This window comes from Colias croceus, chromosome 25, assembly GCF_905220415.1.
Source record: "Colias croceus chromosome 25, ilColCroc2.1".
NCBI classification, from domain to species: Eukaryota; Metazoa; Arthropoda; class Insecta; order Lepidoptera; family Pieridae; genus Colias; species Colias croceus.
The window spans coordinates 3,049,728-3,068,298 of NC_059561.1; the positions used below are offsets into that span (position 1 = coordinate 3,049,728).

Consider the following 18,571-nt stretch of genomic DNA (forward strand, 5'->3'; position numbering starts at 1 on the left):
TGTTCTCTGTATACTATGATGGAGCCTTTAAAACTCGTTTCACGGGGATTTTCAGTGACAATGGATTAAGAATTCATAAAAGGGTCTGTCGGACGTAAACAGGGAAATCTGATAGAAATGAAATGTTCCACTGAGCCTCACCACGTTTTTCACGAGGTAAAGGATTTTATAATGTGGGCGGAGTTTTACATAGATTTGGGAAAACAAGGACATGAATATGCTTAGAATATTATTGGGAAATATTTATATTGAGTCGATAATAAACATCCTAAATTATATTTCATAATTGACATGTTTTTAAAGTATTTATTAGTTTAGGTTTACGCAATTACGTTGCTGGAAATCACCTGTGTTTTTGTTTTGTGTCATTTTTAAATTATATTGAGTAGTAATAGACTCTTTGTAACAACGTGGTTTATTGAATAAAACAATTTGGAAACATTCAACCTTCTTATTTTATTAATTAACTAGCTTTCCGCTTGCGGCTTCGCCCGCTTTGTATAAAACCATATAAAATATATATTAAAACCTTCCTCTTGAATAACTATCTATTAAATATCGCATCAAAATCTGTTGTGTAGTTTTATACATAGGGACATAGAGACTGAGAAAGTGACTTTGTTTTATAATATGCTGTGAAGTAGTAAATATTAAGCCATTATATTACGGAAAATACGCATTTTTCGTGTCTCTAAACAATGTAGTATGCTATTAAAGATAACGAAAGTTAGGTGAATCTCAATAATGCAGCAGTACTGGAATTTCCTGAGCTAGTGTTTGAACTAGCCGAGGTTTGAAATAGTTTTGACAGGTCCCTTGGGTGGGCGAAACTGTTTATCATATTGCAATGATATTGCAGGAAAGTTAGTGAAATTTGAAACGTAGAGGTAACTATTTATTTATTGTATTCGTTATTATATTGGATTAGACATTGATGTATTCTGTCCGAAGCTGATAGAAAATTGCTGTAGTTTTCAATTAATTTCTTATATTACATACTCTTCTACGTTTAATTGTATCGTAAATCCTAGTAATAAGAGAAGAGTCACTTTAATACTCATTTGCATTTGTATTTTTCACTGTTATTTCCAGTTTATTTTATCGCTTTATTTGTAAAAGTTAAATAATTAACAGGACAAAACACAGCTATGTTAAATTTACATTAAGAAATAAAATACAGGTATTCTAAATTTTCATGACGAGTTATAAAGCGTAAATGAAAGCAATATTGTTCTAAAAAATATGAGCTCATCTATTTAAATACACCTAGAATCCATAACAAATGCTGATTGTAAATTAAAATCAGTCTATTGAAGCTAGAAAGCTTAAAAAAGCAATCTATTTCAGTTCATTGTTGGTTCTATACATTCGTTTTCAATATTACTTCTTCAATGAGGTGTAAAATATAAAATGTTTTGTTGTATAATGAAGGAATATTGAATGCTTGTGCTGTTAATTTTTGTAATGTTTTGTTACAATAGTTTTTCTATTTTTATTAGAATTTGAAAATAATAGAACAATGATTACTGTTTATTTGTATGATATAGAATACGATGAATAGAGAATTTTTTAATTGTTGTACCATTGCTGTAAAATATCATTAAAAAAAACAGTATTAAGCGATAGAAATTGTCATTATTATATTATGCATGTTAAGCTTTCGTGGTGAATCAGTTTAGCATATTTGATGAGATTTTATCATTAAGATGAGCGATTTTTTTAAGGAATCACAAATCAGAAAATGAAGTTGAAAGGGAAGTTTTCTAAGACAATATAACGGTGCATTTACATCAATCGAACATAGAGCTGGAGCAAGAGCATTCTTTCGTGATATTTTAGTATACACAAAAACTCGTATTCAGTGTTGTACAGTATTAGATTATTGCGTAGAATCTTTTCGAACGCAATAAGAACAACGAAAGAATTCTCTACGCCTGTTTACACTAAGAATTTGACATAGTGAGGTTAGAATGAGCATTCGCTAAATGTACCGTAATATAACAGACACAAACATAACTTAGTTTTGGGTAAGTTTTTTAATACTCCAAACTTACTTCTGTCCTGAATCGCGTTAAAAACATTAAGGTCCAACAAAGTAAGGGGTCTTATCAAATCTCGATAACTCAATACCCCGGGGAAGGAAGAAAACACCTCTTTACAAACTATTGTTTGCAGTTCCTTGCTATATTAGATTTAGTGTTGACAGGTGTGCCGGTGTGTGCGTTGGATTTAGTAGCTTTTATGTTGTTGTTTACGTTAATGTTTGTATGTTATTTATTTATTAAGTAGAAGATATAACAATAGGAAATACAATTAAGATAATTTAGTAGCAATTTGATTATTCATTGCTGCCTGATAATTGATGACATGTTCGATTATTATTAAAATGTACAACATTGACATATTGAGCATTTATATATTACTAGAGGTCCACCCCCGCTTCGCCCGTGGTACATATTTCGCAATAAAAGGTAGCCTATGTCCTTTCTCGGGTATCAAAATATCTCCATACCAAATTTCATGCAAATTGGTTCAGTAGTTTAGGCGTGATTGAGTAACAGACAGAAAGACAGAGTTACTTTCGCATTTATAATATTAGTATGGATTATTTATTTGTGAAAGGAATAGTGTTGAATTTTTTTATTTTACAGTAAATTAATAATGATATAAGAAAGAAAAATCACTGTTTATAAATATGTGTATGTGATTAAATTAACCATATTTTATTCAATGTTTGAAAATGATTTAGTGATTGAAAAATCAAATTACACTGCCTAAGAATATTCCAAGAATGCCTTATTAAATTTCTTGTCACAAAATCAAGTTTGAGTCTTAATAAAGTTAAATAATATTAACTACCTACAATATATTGATAAGAATTAGAAAAAACAACATAATTACATAACAGAATATAAATGTTAATTTATTTTGTTATAATATTCCGAAGTTAGTACGGGATCAAGATAACAAGTATCTTTCTCTGAAAAAATGTAGGTCGAGATAAATCACATTTAAATATATATTTTTATCAAGGATATATAAATATACTAGCTTACCGCCCGCGGTTTCGCCCGCTTTCTCTTAAACGATTTGAGATTTAAACTACCCTATCTCTCAAGTTGGATCGAACTGCACGTGGTGTGCGAATTTTATTATAATCGGTTAAGTGGTTTAGGAGTCCATTGAGGACAAACATTGTGACACGAGATTTATATATATTAAGATTATTAATTATAAGTATTATATAAATAATAAAAATTATTGATAATCTTTTTGATATTTATATATTTTTAAAGTAGTGTTCTACAAATCATATACTAGTACATAAAAGTGAAGTCCCATGTCCCCGTAGTGGGGTAAGGGGCAGATGCATTATGCATACATCTGTTTCACTGATCGATTTTCATTTTAGGGACAAGTAGGTGATCACTTGATCAGCCTTCTGTGTCCTACCAGACCGAGACATTTTTTTTTCTTCGTCTCCACCGGGAATCGAACCCAGGACCCCTCGGTTCTACGCTCACGCGTCAACCACTGTACCAAGGCGGCGGTATACTAGTACATAGTTGGTGAATAATCGTTAAAAATTGTGAGAATGTAGTTCTTATCTTATCTATGTGAGTATTCTTGCAAAAATTGATGTATTATTTTGGCACAGTCATAAATAATGTTCTGAAGTAAGCTAATAAATTGATAAATCTAAATAAACGAAGTTTTTATTACGCCGAAAGAAATATTAGTAACGAGAATACTGAGATGAAAATATTTATTATTGCTGTAAAAGCAATTGACCAATCATTTTATGATATCTAAGAAACTACTATCACGAATTTAGTCCTAGCTAAATATAAAGGCACTCAAATTAATAGATTCGTGTTAAATATTATTTTATTATTTTATGTTATTCTTATAATTTAAATATTATATTTGTATCTGTTGCCTGTCTTCAGAGAAAATCAAAATGCTTTTGCTGCTTTTTGGATAATAGACAATACTTTTATAGCTAACTAGATTTCCGCCCGCGGCTTCGCCCGCGTTTGTAAAGGAAAACCCGCATAGTTCCTGTTCCCGTGGGATTTCCGGGATAAAAACTATCCTATGTGTTAATCCAAGTTACCCTCTATATGTGTGCTAAATTTCATTGTAATCGGTTCAGTAGTTTTTACGTGAAAGAGTAACAAACATCCATACATCCATACAAACTTTCGCATTTATAATATTAGTAGGATGAAAATGGTTTATTTTATTAATCACATTTTCAGGGCACATGTAGGTAACTAACATTGCATTTTGTCAAATCTATACACATATTATTATGATTTTTTTAATAAATTTTTCCTGTTCAGGATGTCCAGGGGTACAAATGTACAACCTTGTCTACTCTATATTTTCTGATGTTATTATTCTTTTAATTAATCGTGTGCGTAGTAGATAGTATAAAAATGAATGTTATCAATGGAATGAATATTTAAGAAATGTTTGACATTTTATAAACAAGCAACACCGCGCGAGGTTATTAAGCTTTCCCATATTACATATACCTACGCTTATAAACGATTTAGTATTCAATCAAAACTAATAACACTTCCATTCGAAATTAATAGTACAATTTTGTCAATTATATGTTTGTTAACGCACATCTAAGCAATGACACATAGTTACAACTAATATCAATATAATTGATCCGTGGTGTTCAAATAGCAACTTCGATAAGGTACGTGCTTTGAATACCAATCGGTATTGCCTTATCAAAACAAATAGGGGTGTAAAATTTGATTGTGAACCTTTCGTTACTATTCGAACGATGTAACGTTGTTAGGTACTTGCAAATGGTCGGGTTATAGTTTGGATATTTCGAATGCGCCGGATGAATAAATTTGAAAAGATATAAGTAAAAATATGAGGAAACTTGTTAAAATATCTTTTGAAAATGTGTACCGTTTACACTAATTGTGACACGATTGACGAAGTAAAATAATGTATCTATGATTCGTGTACAAGTGAAACTGAAATACGATTTGAAAAAGATCTTAGTTATCCTTAATACTCGTAGGGAATTACAACAAACAGAAAACTAATCCTTTACAACGGTGAGTCCGACTCCGTTCTCGTTCTGGTAATGTCTCGTTCTGGAAGGACACAAAAGGCGGACCACCAACATGTCTGTAAAGAAAAAAATACTGCCCCATACCCCAAAATGGGACACAGGAATTCATTTAATGATATTTATTAACGACTAGCTTTCCGCCCGCGGCTTCGCCCGCGTTTTCAAAGAAAAACCAGCATAGTTTCCGTTCCCGTGGGATTTCCGTGATAAAACTTATTCTATGTGTTAATCCAAGTCACTATCTATATGTGTGCTTAATTTAATTGTAATCGGTTCAGTATTAATTGCGTGAAAGAGTAACAAACACACACATATACATCCTCACAAACTTTCGCATTTATAATATTTGTAGGATACAATCATAACGATATAAAAATACACGATTACAGTCACTTAAAAAATGTACGTTGTATCGTATAAAATATTCCTCAAAAACATAGCGGACAAGCCCAGGGAACAATCCCTCAAGATTTTATTCACTTTATTATCTCGTCCCTGTTTATTGCCTTGGACAAAGTTAAGAATTGCGGGTTTAGTGTTAGTCGAATTTCAGTGCTTTTGTTAGGATTTAACTGGTAAATAAGGACAGTTTTTATTGTTCACACTTTTTGGGTTTCGTAGATGAAAAGGCAACGTTATATTTTGTTATTGTTGTCCACGGATATAATGTGGACATAACTTTTTTAATGAAGTGATTGTAACAAAAATACCGGCCGAATTGATAATCCTCCCTTTTTTGAAGTCGTTTAAAAATGAACAATGCGTTACAAGTTGTATCTAGATTAAAGCGATGAAAATTTCAGACAAGTATAAAAATATGGGACCCTATGTGAATATGTAGATGCTAGTAGGTTTTCCGTTTACTCTTTTTTAACTGTTAACGACTGTTGTTTTATGTTATTGGGCTGGTTGCAGAGCTTGACCGACCATCACCACCGACCGTCAGTCGCGCTTGTCATATGTATGGAAATTCATAAAATCTTTCATAGCTAGACCGACCATACGCACGCGTATTGTCATGCGTATTAGTGTCATCTTCATACATTTTGTTGATGCGTGTCGTCAGGACCGACGGTACGCACTGATGGTCGGTCAAGCTCTGCAACCAGCCTTATACCTTGGGAATCGAAGTAAAGAGCTTTCGACTTAAAGTTGACCGTATGACGTTCATAAACACTATTTTGATTCGCTAAATACAGTTGTAATTACGTTATTTTCAGCTCAGAAACCTTGATATTTTCCTACACAATCAATTTTGTTTAACTCTTAGTGCCCTTACGCACTAGCGGTTAACCGCGGGGGCGGCTAACCGCGCGGTTGGCCGTTTTCCCATTTTAATATGCAACCGCTTATGTTTGTACGCACTAATCATAAAAGCGGTTGCATATTAAAATGGGAAAGCGGCTAACCGCGCGGTTAGCCGCCCCCGCGGTTAACCGCTAGTGCGGAAGGGCACTTAAGTATTATGTAGTTATAAATAATTTTCTTTTGACCTGAAATGCTTAGATAGTAGACTATAATAGTCAGGCTTATTATTGTTAACATAATTTCAGCCAAAAGCAAATATGTAATTATTATATTTTGTAATGAAAATAAATTCTCAGAAACATCTATTAATACTCCACACAAATAAGAAGAGATATCAAAATTCATCCAATGTTTCTGGGAACTGGACATCAAAACATTTCCTATATTAACTCCTAATAAACTAGTAAACAACTTATTAAATTTTATTTTAATTTTCACGGAAATGTATACGAGATGTTGTTTTATGTGCTAAATTATGCTCACCTGTATCCTTCCAAGTGCGATTTTAAATTATAATTTTGATCAATATTTATCTTTATGTATGCTAAATTTCACCATAACTTGTTCAGAAGTTATTGCGTTATTATGACGTCAATATGCATCATGAAGGCATCATGTTATATAAATACCAATACTTTAATATATAAAACTTGTAGAATCAACACTATAAATAGCATGTAATATAATGAGAAAGTTCTTACAAAAAGATAAGTTTTTCTACCTTTTCAAATCTATAAAATCGTATAATCAACACAATAAATAGCGTTTTTCTTACAAAAAAAATACATTTTTGTTATCTTTTCACAATAGAGACTACGCAGTAATCGAATCAACACCATACATAACCTATTTCATAAAGACATTACTAAAGGACCTCTTAAATATGAAACTGTAATGTACTCGGTTGTGTCAATTCTTTATCTGGTAAAATGCAAATTTGTGAGAATGGCCGTGGGACGTTCCAATTGTCTCTAATGACCGTTAAACTCCCATCGCTTACAATTGGAGTTAACGCTGTTTGCATTTCTTTACAAAATGTAATTTTGAACGAAATTGTGTCTCATTTAATGAAGACGTAAGTTTTTGGTATTCTAACCTCGTATTTGAACGTATTTCCTTGTTTATTCAGTTTGTGCATAATTTAATGGTGTATTGGTTGGACGTTTTGGAATAAATAATTTTGAATTGTCGTTTAATTAGAAAGGTCTTATAATAAATACTAGTTGGTACCCGGAGTTTCATCCGCATTGCCTTGTTCCTATTGGTCTTAGCGTGATAATAGGTATATACTCTATAGCCTACCTTAATAAATGGGCTACGTAATACTGAAATACTTTTTAAAATTGGACAAGTAGTTCCTGAGATTAGCGCGTTCAAGCAAGCAAACAAACTCTTCAGCTTCATAGTATATTGATTTTAAATTGGCACGTAACATTACATTCTCAGCTTTTTAAGTCTATGTTTCCTTCGCACATAAAGTAAGGCTAGAAAAAGTTAATTCCACAGAGCAAGTTAGATTAGATTGCCTAACAGTGTGGCTAATAGTAAAGTTATAAGCAGAGCCGTATGGAAACGCCCCGGATATGTTAATTTCCTAGAGAAGTATATCGTGTGCAGTTTAAAATGCATTTTTAAAGGAAAATCGTCTTTATGATGATAACACTATGGATATATTTTCAGTGGAGCTAATTTAAAAGTTTGATTGTATGTTTTATAAAGACGTGTCTGTTATAAAAACGAGGAATTGGAATTATGCTTGATTTATTGCTTAAGTTTTCTGTGTTTTGTTTCAGACTTTGTCTTCAATAATCTAACATGTGGAATATTTGATTAATTAATGAGGCCTTTTAAAATTGAATAGAAGTTTCTAAATAGTTTTTTTTGCTAAAATAAATATTTGACGAATCTGAAGTCGTATAATACCATATAGCCAACCATTTCTTTATAAATCCCCAACGTAACTGTATAAAAAGGTGTAAAAGCCAGTGTGTTAAAAATATTTAAGTAAAAAAATGATATTTGTTTATATTAGCGATTAGTTCTAGCAATTAGATTCTAATATTGTAATGTATATTGACTGAAACTAGAATTAATTAAAAAGAAAAACGCTTTCCAGAATCCAGACCACTTTTCTGTGAAAATGTTTACTTATCTTCTGATGAAAAGACATTGTGACAAATTTCAAATATTTTATATAAAATTGCTCTTAAATCCTTGTTCAGAACAAAAACCAGTAGAAGACGACCTAATCTTCCCTGACACTAAGCTTCTAAGCTAGTAACCTTAACTAATGCTCTCCGGCCATAATGTTGTGTCCTTTCTAACTATGTGTACTTGAAAGTACACCTTTTGTTTATTTACTTAAAGTATCATTTACTTTGGCATCTGAGTCTGGAGTTAAAGTAATTTAAATTTATAGATTTAATTGGTGTAATCAGATACTTTAGTGTTGAACAAAGTTCGTTGCTTTAAAAATTAAATAAACACATTACTGGTTCGAACAAACAAAAACTGAATAGTCATATACGTTAATTCATATTAATCTGGTCCAATAAGTTGAATTTAACCATCAAAATTTGACCATGTTAATCTAAATGCATCCATCTTTTATTCGTAAAATATTTTATAGCTTTCCACGTTGTCTAAATCTAAATAAATTATGAATCACGCTATCCATTCGTAAAAATAGAATGAAAATCGGTATTTGAGTTTATTAACAGACAGAAACGACGGTAGACTTTATTATTAACACGCTTATATTAGCTGCACCTGTTTATTAAGCTATTGCATAGCTTCTATCGCGGGCCTTGAGCGCGGGGACCGAATCGAGAAATTCCGTTACGAAAAAACCTCACGCTCCCCACTCCGACGGGTTCGGAGGTGTGGCTTGAAGGCATGCTATGCAAAAGCTTTACCGCGGCAGTCCCCGAGTGCCACTCGACTTTTTTTTGTATGTTGGTATGTTTGTATGTAACCGATTTATACGTAGTCCATTTTGACCACATTTTGACATAAAGGATAGATGACGTTGCAAGAGCTTCATGAGCTTAATAATGCGTGTCGTTTAGTTGTTTTTTAACTGAATTAATTATTTTATAATACATACTAGAAGCCAGAACTAATTACCCAACAATATTGTAAATACAATAGTTTCGCATTTCATTAGATTAGCGTCACGTCCGTAATTGCAATCAAAGCAAATACAGTTTCCAATGAGCTCTAATTAGCACGTGTGCAAACATGGAACATGTTCACATGTCACAAGGGAATATTTGAATTTCAATGAACAATTCGAAGGACACGTGGAAGGCTATTTGTATTGATTCTATGAATTAATTAAGGGATTTAATGTATGGGGAATTGTGTTTTAATTGTGATGACGATTGATGACTTATATATTATGTGAATGAAATCCCAATTTGGGTGCGCTTAAATCGGGAAAATTTATTTTTATCCTGATTTAAGCTTTAGTTTACTTAACAAGCTTTTGGTTTACTAAGATTTAAGCTTTTAGTTTACTAACAAGCTTTTAGTTTACTAAACAAGCTTTTAGTTTACAAAGCTTTTAGTTTACTAAGATTCAAGCTTTTAGTTTACTAAGATTTAAGCTTTTAGTTTATTAAGCTTTTAGTTTACTAAGAAGCTTTTAGTAAAGATTTAAGCTTTTAGGTTACTAACAAGCTTTTAGTTTACTAACAAGCTTTTAGTTTACTAACAAGCTTTTAGTTAACTAACAAGCTTTTAGTTTATTAAGATTCAAACTTTTAGTTTATGAACAAGCTTTTAGTTTATTAAAAAGCTTTTCGTTTTCTAAGCTTTTAGTTTACTAACAAGCTTTTAGTTTATTAAGATTCAAACTTTTAGTTTATGAACAAGCTTTTAGTTTACTAAAAAGCTTTTCGTTTTCTAAGCTTTTAGTTTACTAACAAGCCAGATGATCTACATAGTTCATCATCATCATCATCATTAACAGCCCATGTTTGTCCACTGCTGGACATAGGCCTCAGTCATGGCACGCTATTGAGCCATTTAGTTAGTATGGTAACAAGAATAACAACATTTAAAAAGGAAAAAAATTACTTCACAGATAACTTTTTGAAAGCTCTACCTATCTATAATTGTCCTAAATTGGGTCGAGTTTACTATTAGAATATTAATTATTGTATATTGAAATTTAGGTATAATATTATGTTCTTAAATTTATTGTTTAAACTTTAATATACATTCATTATAAATGAGAGAGTTTATTGACAAAATATTTTCAAAACGTGGGTATCGAACTAACTTGCTTCGTCGCAATCTGGTCGTCAAGTATTTTCCATTATACAATAGATGTCTTCAATACATTAAAAACTTATTTATAGAACAAACAAATTACACAAAAATATACCTCTAAAGCCTGAAAGATATTTAAGTGAATACTAAAAGAAACATTCATAGCTGTTTCCAGAAACTTGAAGCAAACTTCGCTTACTTAAAATTCATGAAGACATTTTTCTTCAACAAAGGAACGGAATACAAGAACTAAAATGGGTTCAATTATCATTAATATTCGATTAATTCATTCATTGTGGAAAATGTTCACTGTTAATTTAATTATGTGACATTGTAATTATTTTCTCTACTCTCTTGAACTTAGCCTTAAATGGGTGCCACTTATATTTTTTTATTGTTAACTAATAACTAGCCTTGTGACTAGCCTGCATAATAGGATAGTTAACAATAAAAAAATGTAAGTGGCATGTTATAATTTTAAGTTTCTATCGCGGGCTTTGAGCGCGGGGACCGAATCGAGAAATTCCGTAACGAAAAACTCACGCTCCGACGGGCGGAGGTGTGGCTTGAAGGCATAGCATGCAATAGCTTTACCGCGGCTGGCAGTCCCCGAGTGCCACACGCCGTTTTTTTTATTATGTTATAATTTTTGCGAACTAGACGGAAAACTATTAATGTTAATTTTAATTTATATGTTAGGAACTTGGTTAGGAACAAGAAATTTGGAATAAATGTCAACTAAACTAGACTGACAGGAACATTAGAAACCTTGTTGGAAAGTCATGGAAAGTCAACTAAACAAGACTGACAGCAAAGTCAAATCAAATGAGCATAATTACATAATTTATATTATTTTTTGAAGAATTTTCTTTTCCTATTTACTTTAAATAATATTTAAATGTATAAACTGATGAAATCAAAGTTGTAACGAATGCATTTTAACTCAGTCGCTGAAATTATTCGAAGTGATATTAAAGTTAATATATTTTTGGAGGACGAAAAGAAAAAACATTATGATGATAGAAATAAATCGAAAGAAGATAATAAAGAACCGCTTACAAGTAAAGATGTTCACGGTGAAGAAACTGAAAGTAAAGAGGTTAAAAATAAAGAAGAACGTACAGAAGTCCAGGTTAAAGAAAGTCCTTTCAAAGATGGAATATTTGAAATAGATGTTGAAAAAGGCTTACCTGGTAGAGATGGAAAGAAATCAAAGAGAGACCAGCGGAGACAACAGACAACGTGGGTTCAATTCAATACAGGTAATTTCTTTTTCATATGTCAACACATAAAGCGGAATATCACTACATAGTATAAAACAAAGTCGCTTTCTCTGTCCCTATGTCCCTTTGTATGCTTAAATCTTTAAAATAGCGCAACGGATTTTAATACGGTTTTTTTAAATATATAGTGATTCAAGAGGAAGGTTTTAATATAAAATTCATTAGGTTTTAAGACAAAGCAGGCGAAGCCGTGGGTGAAAAGCTAGTACATAATATAATAAAGAATTTTTTTTTATAAATATTACCCACGAAGTAATGGCATGGAGAGAAACAAAGAGATAGGTATACAATATGGATTTTGAGATACCTAGGCGCTTAGATTACAAAATAAAAGACAGATGGAGCGTTGCCGAACTAAACCGAATGATTTATCGTCATTTTCAATAAAGCTATGTGTGCTGTCATTTCGCCGCTGCACTGTACGTACACGGTGCTTCTGTGTGCGTGTAATGTTACCGGATATAGAAAAATTTCCCAAATTTTTCCCCGACTACAGAAAAAAGAGGGTTATGTTTTTCGAGTTTATGTATGTATTTGTTGCAATCATCTGAATATTATGTTAGTGGCGCGTAGGCTATATACATAAATTAGTAGTCAAGTTTTAATTTTTATTTTAATATAATTTCGGGTTTATGATATTTTTTTTGTAATATTGTAAAAATTATTTTATTATATAAAGTACCTGCCTACTAAAGTTATATATGGACAAAATAATCACATAAAAAAAGTTTCAATATTAACTATAATAATTATATTATTTTTTATTTTTCAAAATATATGAATGCGAATAGCGATAGTTTTTGGTCGAGAATACGGGACATTTTATTTTCATCATGGAGTTCACATAAATTAAATCGCTAGCGAAAACGACTATGACGTTTTTAAGCTTTATAAAAGTAACAAAATAATGTATTATGCTTATTAAAATAATCTAATTATGATCATGAACCTTTAGTGCACTATACAAATAATCACATTCACGATCGAAAATTAATCCAACAGCATTACCCTGAAGATCTTTTAACCAATTTACCGTTTTACCAATAAAAATGGCAAATTCATTTTCAAAATACTGGCAACATACGTTGAAGTTTTGTATTCCTTCATATCTGTAAAATTATTATTCGTATAAAGAAATAAATCAGCCAAATAATCTACAGAAAACCTGTGAAAAGATGTTTCAATTTTTTTTTTGGTTTCGGGAACAAATTTTACAGCGTTTTATTATCACAAGACTGCATTTTTTTACTAAAATTGCAATCCCTTTTTGACGTATTACATGACACTATATGCGCTATAGCACTGGTGCAGCGACGTATTTGCTTTTGATTTCGTATTTTCTTTGACAAGGGCGACGGGCGGTTGTCATGCTCCATCTGTACTTTATTTTGTAATCTAAGCCTAGGCGTCTAACTAATGTTTTAGACATACGGTGTAAAACGAAGAATATAAAACATATTCAGAAATTATTTATCTCTACCTTGCTTTCTGGTTTTCCATTTCCAGAAACTACAAATTTCGTATTCAATTATGAAAGAATTTTTTACCTATTTTCGCTTAAACGAATGCTATGTCCACTGAGTAATATAATAAATAAATAAATAAATAAATAAATATTATAGGACATTATTACACAAATCGACCTAGTCCCACAGTAAGCTCAATTAAGGCTTGTGTTGTGGGTACTAGGCGACGATAAATATAATATTTAATAAATACATATATAGATAATAACACCCAGACCCAAGAACAAATAATTGAGTTCATCACACAAATATTTGCCCTGACCGGGGATCGAACCCGGGACCGTCGGCTCAGTAGGCAGTTACTTTACCACTGCGCCAACCGCGTCGTCGAATAAAATGGAATAAAAATACACAAGATATTTATTAATTATGAATTATATGTACAAGAATTGAGTAAATTAAATTCATATTTATTTAATCAATTTGCTCGTAAAGGGATGAATTTCATTTCGTAAATTAAATCAAGTTGTGTTAATAATAATCAATTTGTTCAACTGTTAGAACAAAGAGCTCTCTAGTCTCTAGTGTACAAACAGACGAAATTAGGCTTTGACAGTATATAATTAGTTTTCCAATGGTCTGGTTCAAATTCATATTACAGGAAGGTTCACTCGTGGGTAAAAAGTCTTTGTACTAATCTTGACTAATAACTTAAAAATACTTTAAAAAGTTTATAAAATAACAGAAAATTTAACAAAATTGTTTTCTATTAATTCTGTTTTTATTATTATTTTTGTTTTCTAAGGCGAAGAACCGACTTCTCTAAATAGAACATCCGCGTCTTAATTGATTGTTTACTGTTGAATTATTCACGTTTTTTGCTTTTTCATAGATATTTCTTAATATTTTCCAACCGTTGATACACTAGTGTAATCTTAGAGCGAAAATAGACTAAATTGAATTGTATTTCTTGTACTATTCTTTTAGACCATACTTATAAATCTTTAGAAGAACCAGTATACTTAAAAATATGGTAAGGTATTAAATTGCCTGAGAGGGGTCGTTAATAGCTGCGTTTACCTTACACTAGCCAATGGATACATAGTATCTTACTAATCGTCTTTCAGGGTACGGTGGATATGGAGGCGGTGGAGGCGCTGGAGGGGGGTACGAAGGTCACGGCGCGCCGCTACACTACGACCCGACCAGTCGGAACTATTTCGTCAAATTTGTGTTCACTATTGTACTCATTATGCTGTGTATCACCGCTGCTTTCACCGCTTTTGTATTGGCTACGTTAGTTTTTTTCTTGGTTTTCTGCACCTGTTATGTTTAATTGGCCTCTTTACGTTGGGCAACGTTGGCCCAACAAATGATCGTCGATGTTTGCTGCCACTACCGCGATTATGCAAAAACAACGATCATAGACATGCCCTCTACACTATCGTGATTGCCTCTACTCACCCAACTCTGTCCATTGTTAAAAAGGCCTATTATATTTATTTTATAGCAACTTGCCGCTATGCCTGCAGTTCTTACAAAATTAATATCGATGACCATAATTATTATTGAGCTATTAGCAATCCTATTATCCTTATCAATGGCTTTATCTATCCTTTAAAGTCTGCACAGTTATGTTTTGTTATCGCTTCTTGCTTTACGTTAGTCGCTCTAGAAATGATATTTATTAAGTTACTAGCGGTCCGCCCCGGCTTCGCCCGTGGTACATGTTTACGTTTTCTCTACATAAGATCCATCCTCGTACTTCAAGAAATATATTAAAAAAAGAATCATCGAAATCGGTTCAGCCGTTCTCGAGTTATGCGCTTACCAACACATTTTGCGATTCATTTTTATATATAAAGATATTGTATACTTTCAGGCCAGATATAAAACAAACGTTTCGGCAGTACAATTTGTTTTTCCTTATATTGGCAATGTAAGTGAATTTTTTAACTGTTTTTGTAGACAACAAAATTTATTTACGTTATAATTTGTTGCGTTTTTGCCTAATAATTTATAAGAGAAATATTAAATGTATCTAGTTATCATGTAACTGTTATATCTATCAATTCATAAAACAATATTTATTTTCAGCAACAGATAAATATAAGTACAGGTTCAATCATCTTTTATACAACTAGCTTTTGGCCCGCGTCTTCGCCCGCATTTTCAAAGGAAAGTCGCATGGTTCCCGTTCCCGTGGGATTCCCGGGATAAAACCTATCCTATGCGTTAATCCAAGTTACCCTCTATATGTGTGCTAAATTTCATTAAAATCGGTATAGTAGTTTATGAAAACCATACATACATACAAACCTTTCCTCTTTATAATACATATTAGTATAGAAGTATAGATTACGTTATACCTATTTATCTTTTACAAAAAAAAAATGTCTGCTTTCTATGAGCTCTGAAATTAAATTACTGACTACTTAATTCATGAGCGAAAAGCTATTGCTATTTTTTATATAAATATAATATAAATAATTTTATGTAATCCATACTAATATTATAAATGCGAAAGTAACTCTGTCTGTCTGTCTGTTACTCAATCACGCCTTAACTACTGAACCAATTTGCATGAAATTTGGTATAGAGATATTTTGATACCCGAGAAAGGACATAAGAATTTTATCCCGGAAATCCTACGGGAACGGGTTTTTCTTTGAAAACGTTGGCGAAGCCGCGGGCGGAAAGCTAGTAATTAATAATTATATTGAATTGTTTCAGGTGTATTGTAATACCTTTAAACTACGTAATGTTCTGCAGCGAATGTGCCAGACGACCACCTTGTAACTTCGTATGCCTTATGTTTGCGGTAAATTGAATTTTAGTTTATTTACAATAAAAATCGATTTTTTTTCGAAATTTTTGTCGCGCATAAAAATTTCAACAGCCAGTATATCTTCCCACTGATGACCAGCGCACGAGCCTCCTATACCCTCATAGGCCATAAATGCCGCATTCATATACGTACATCAAATGTTGAACAAATTTGATTACAATATCTTCAATAAAACAGGTAGGTACCCCAGAATGTATAGAGCAGAAAGACTATAAGAAATATGATTGCTGGGAAGGGATCAAGGTGGCCGAGTGATTAGGCAATGCGGTACGGCCATAGATCCGGGCTTAAATCCTGCCTTGTGATCAAATAACGAAAATCATTCCAAGGAATAATTCTTTATTTTACTAAAGACACGTGCTTTATTCTTTATTTTATTAAAGTCTCTATGGTTTATTTTATTAAGGGCCGATTTTTCAAAGCTTGGATAAAAATTATCCATCCAATAAAGTATTACATTATTCGACGAATAAGTTTTAACCAAGGATTGAAAAATCAGCCCTTAATTTGTCCTTTTCAGGTCCTAGGTATGAGTATACTAGTAGCTGCGATCACATGTCGGTATAGAACGAACATCGTACTCTACGCTGTAATAACTACGGTGGTCGTTGTTGCTGTGTGCGTGATTCTGGCTTGCACTAGTGTGAGTGTAAACGTTGTTGGCTAGTTGGTCATTTAATGTATTAAATATAAATGCATGTGTTTTTAAATTGATGATAGATGCCGGGACTAAGAAAGAGTTAACATTATTTTTGTGTTGTGTGTTAGAATTTTCACCATAAAATATTTTCATTTAATCCAAGACCTCATCGAGTTATTTGTTGCAATCTCGAAGTCTTGAAGTCTTTACCACCCTATTTAAAATTGTTTATCAAATAAAGAATCGTATAAACGTGTAAATGTTATGCACGGAATTAATGAAATAAATGATATAGTGATCTATCAACGCACAGCCCAAAGCTCTGGATGTATCGGGCTGAAATTTGGCATGCAGGTAGATGTTAGGACGGGATTCTTGCGGGAACGGGAAAAAAAGGGGGTGCACGTACAAAGTCGTGGGCGGAAGCTAGTAATATAATAAAACACAAGATAAACCAAAAGTATCCAATAATCACTTTTTCAGTTCGACTTCACAGCCTGGTATCTATACGTGGTAGCTATCGTGGTAGCGTTTGCTGTTGTATCGACGATCATATCTGTCACGATGTTGGTTATGAATATACGGTATAAGCCCTTGCATATTGGCCTACTCTTCGCGGGGGCGATACTTAATGTTATTGTAAGTTATTAATAAAGAAATGATGATAATTAATTATTTATTGGCCCCATAATAAATTACATGCTTTTGACCCAGGTTTCATATTAAAATAAATAGTAAATTATGATAAACTGTTAACCAGAAACATACGTCACCTATCAATAGATACCAATATAGAAAGTTTCGTGGTAAACATTTGTTTAGTAATAAAGTTGAATCGACATGGTGAGGAGTTGCTATCAACATGTTGCTGGCAATACTGTATGTTGTATAGTTAACGCATTTCAATATGCAACAGCGTCAACAATACAAAGTTTTCAGCAGCAATGTTCATCAACTTGTTGCTCAACAAATGTTTATGAAAACTTACTTACGCTTTACAATTAAGTAAATTGTTAATTTTTATGTGCTACTTTAATCAGCACAGCAATTAGAGATGATATAGCTATTATGGCCTATAGCATTCCTCGATAAATGGGCTATCTAACAACGAAATAATTTTTTAAATCTGACCAGTAGTTTCCGAGATTAGCGCGTTCAAACAAACAACTCTTCCCCTTCATAATATTAGTATAGATTGTCTCGCAGATTACCAAAAACAAAATAGCAAACTTCTTTTCATAGACAATAACGCTCACGAAATAAACTCATTCGTTTGTATCGGCACAAAAGCGTCCCTAGTGTATTCCCTATGTATTTATCCAGTCAATTTCTTGCAGGTGTTAATAATGGAGTTGCAAATGATCCTCGGAGGAGGGAGGATAGAGATTGGGGAGAATGATTACACGCTGGCTGCGTATATGTTGTACACGAGTATTATTGATATTTTCCTTAAAATTGTTCAGATAATGGGCTTGATGGATGAGTGAAATTATATAATGGAATGTGGATGGTGTTTTATTTTTTCCTTCCTAGTGATAGTAAAAATTATGAATACGGTATAGTTATTAGGAATATTTATATTATGAATGAATTGTTGTACCTACATGGAAAGTCTACAGTGTTCTAAACCTATGGAATATTCTC

The 18,571-nt window shown here is 32.3% G+C and overlaps 1 protein-coding gene across 1 annotated transcript; it reads left to right on the forward strand.

Moving 5' to 3' along the window:
• The first annotated feature begins 11,621 nt into the window (after nucleotides 1-11,621).
• On the forward strand, nucleotides 11,622-18,414 carry LOC123703033. Its single transcript, XM_045650902.1, has 6 exons — nucleotides 11,622-11,952; nucleotides 14,567-14,735; nucleotides 16,173-16,260; nucleotides 16,808-16,930; nucleotides 17,411-17,566; nucleotides 18,265-18,414. The coding sequence occupies exons 1-6, from the start codon at nucleotides 11,622-11,624 to the stop codon at nucleotides 18,412-18,414; spliced, it is 1,017 nt and encodes a 338-aa protein (XP_045506858.1).
• Nucleotides 18,415-18,571: the final 157 nt, after the last annotated feature.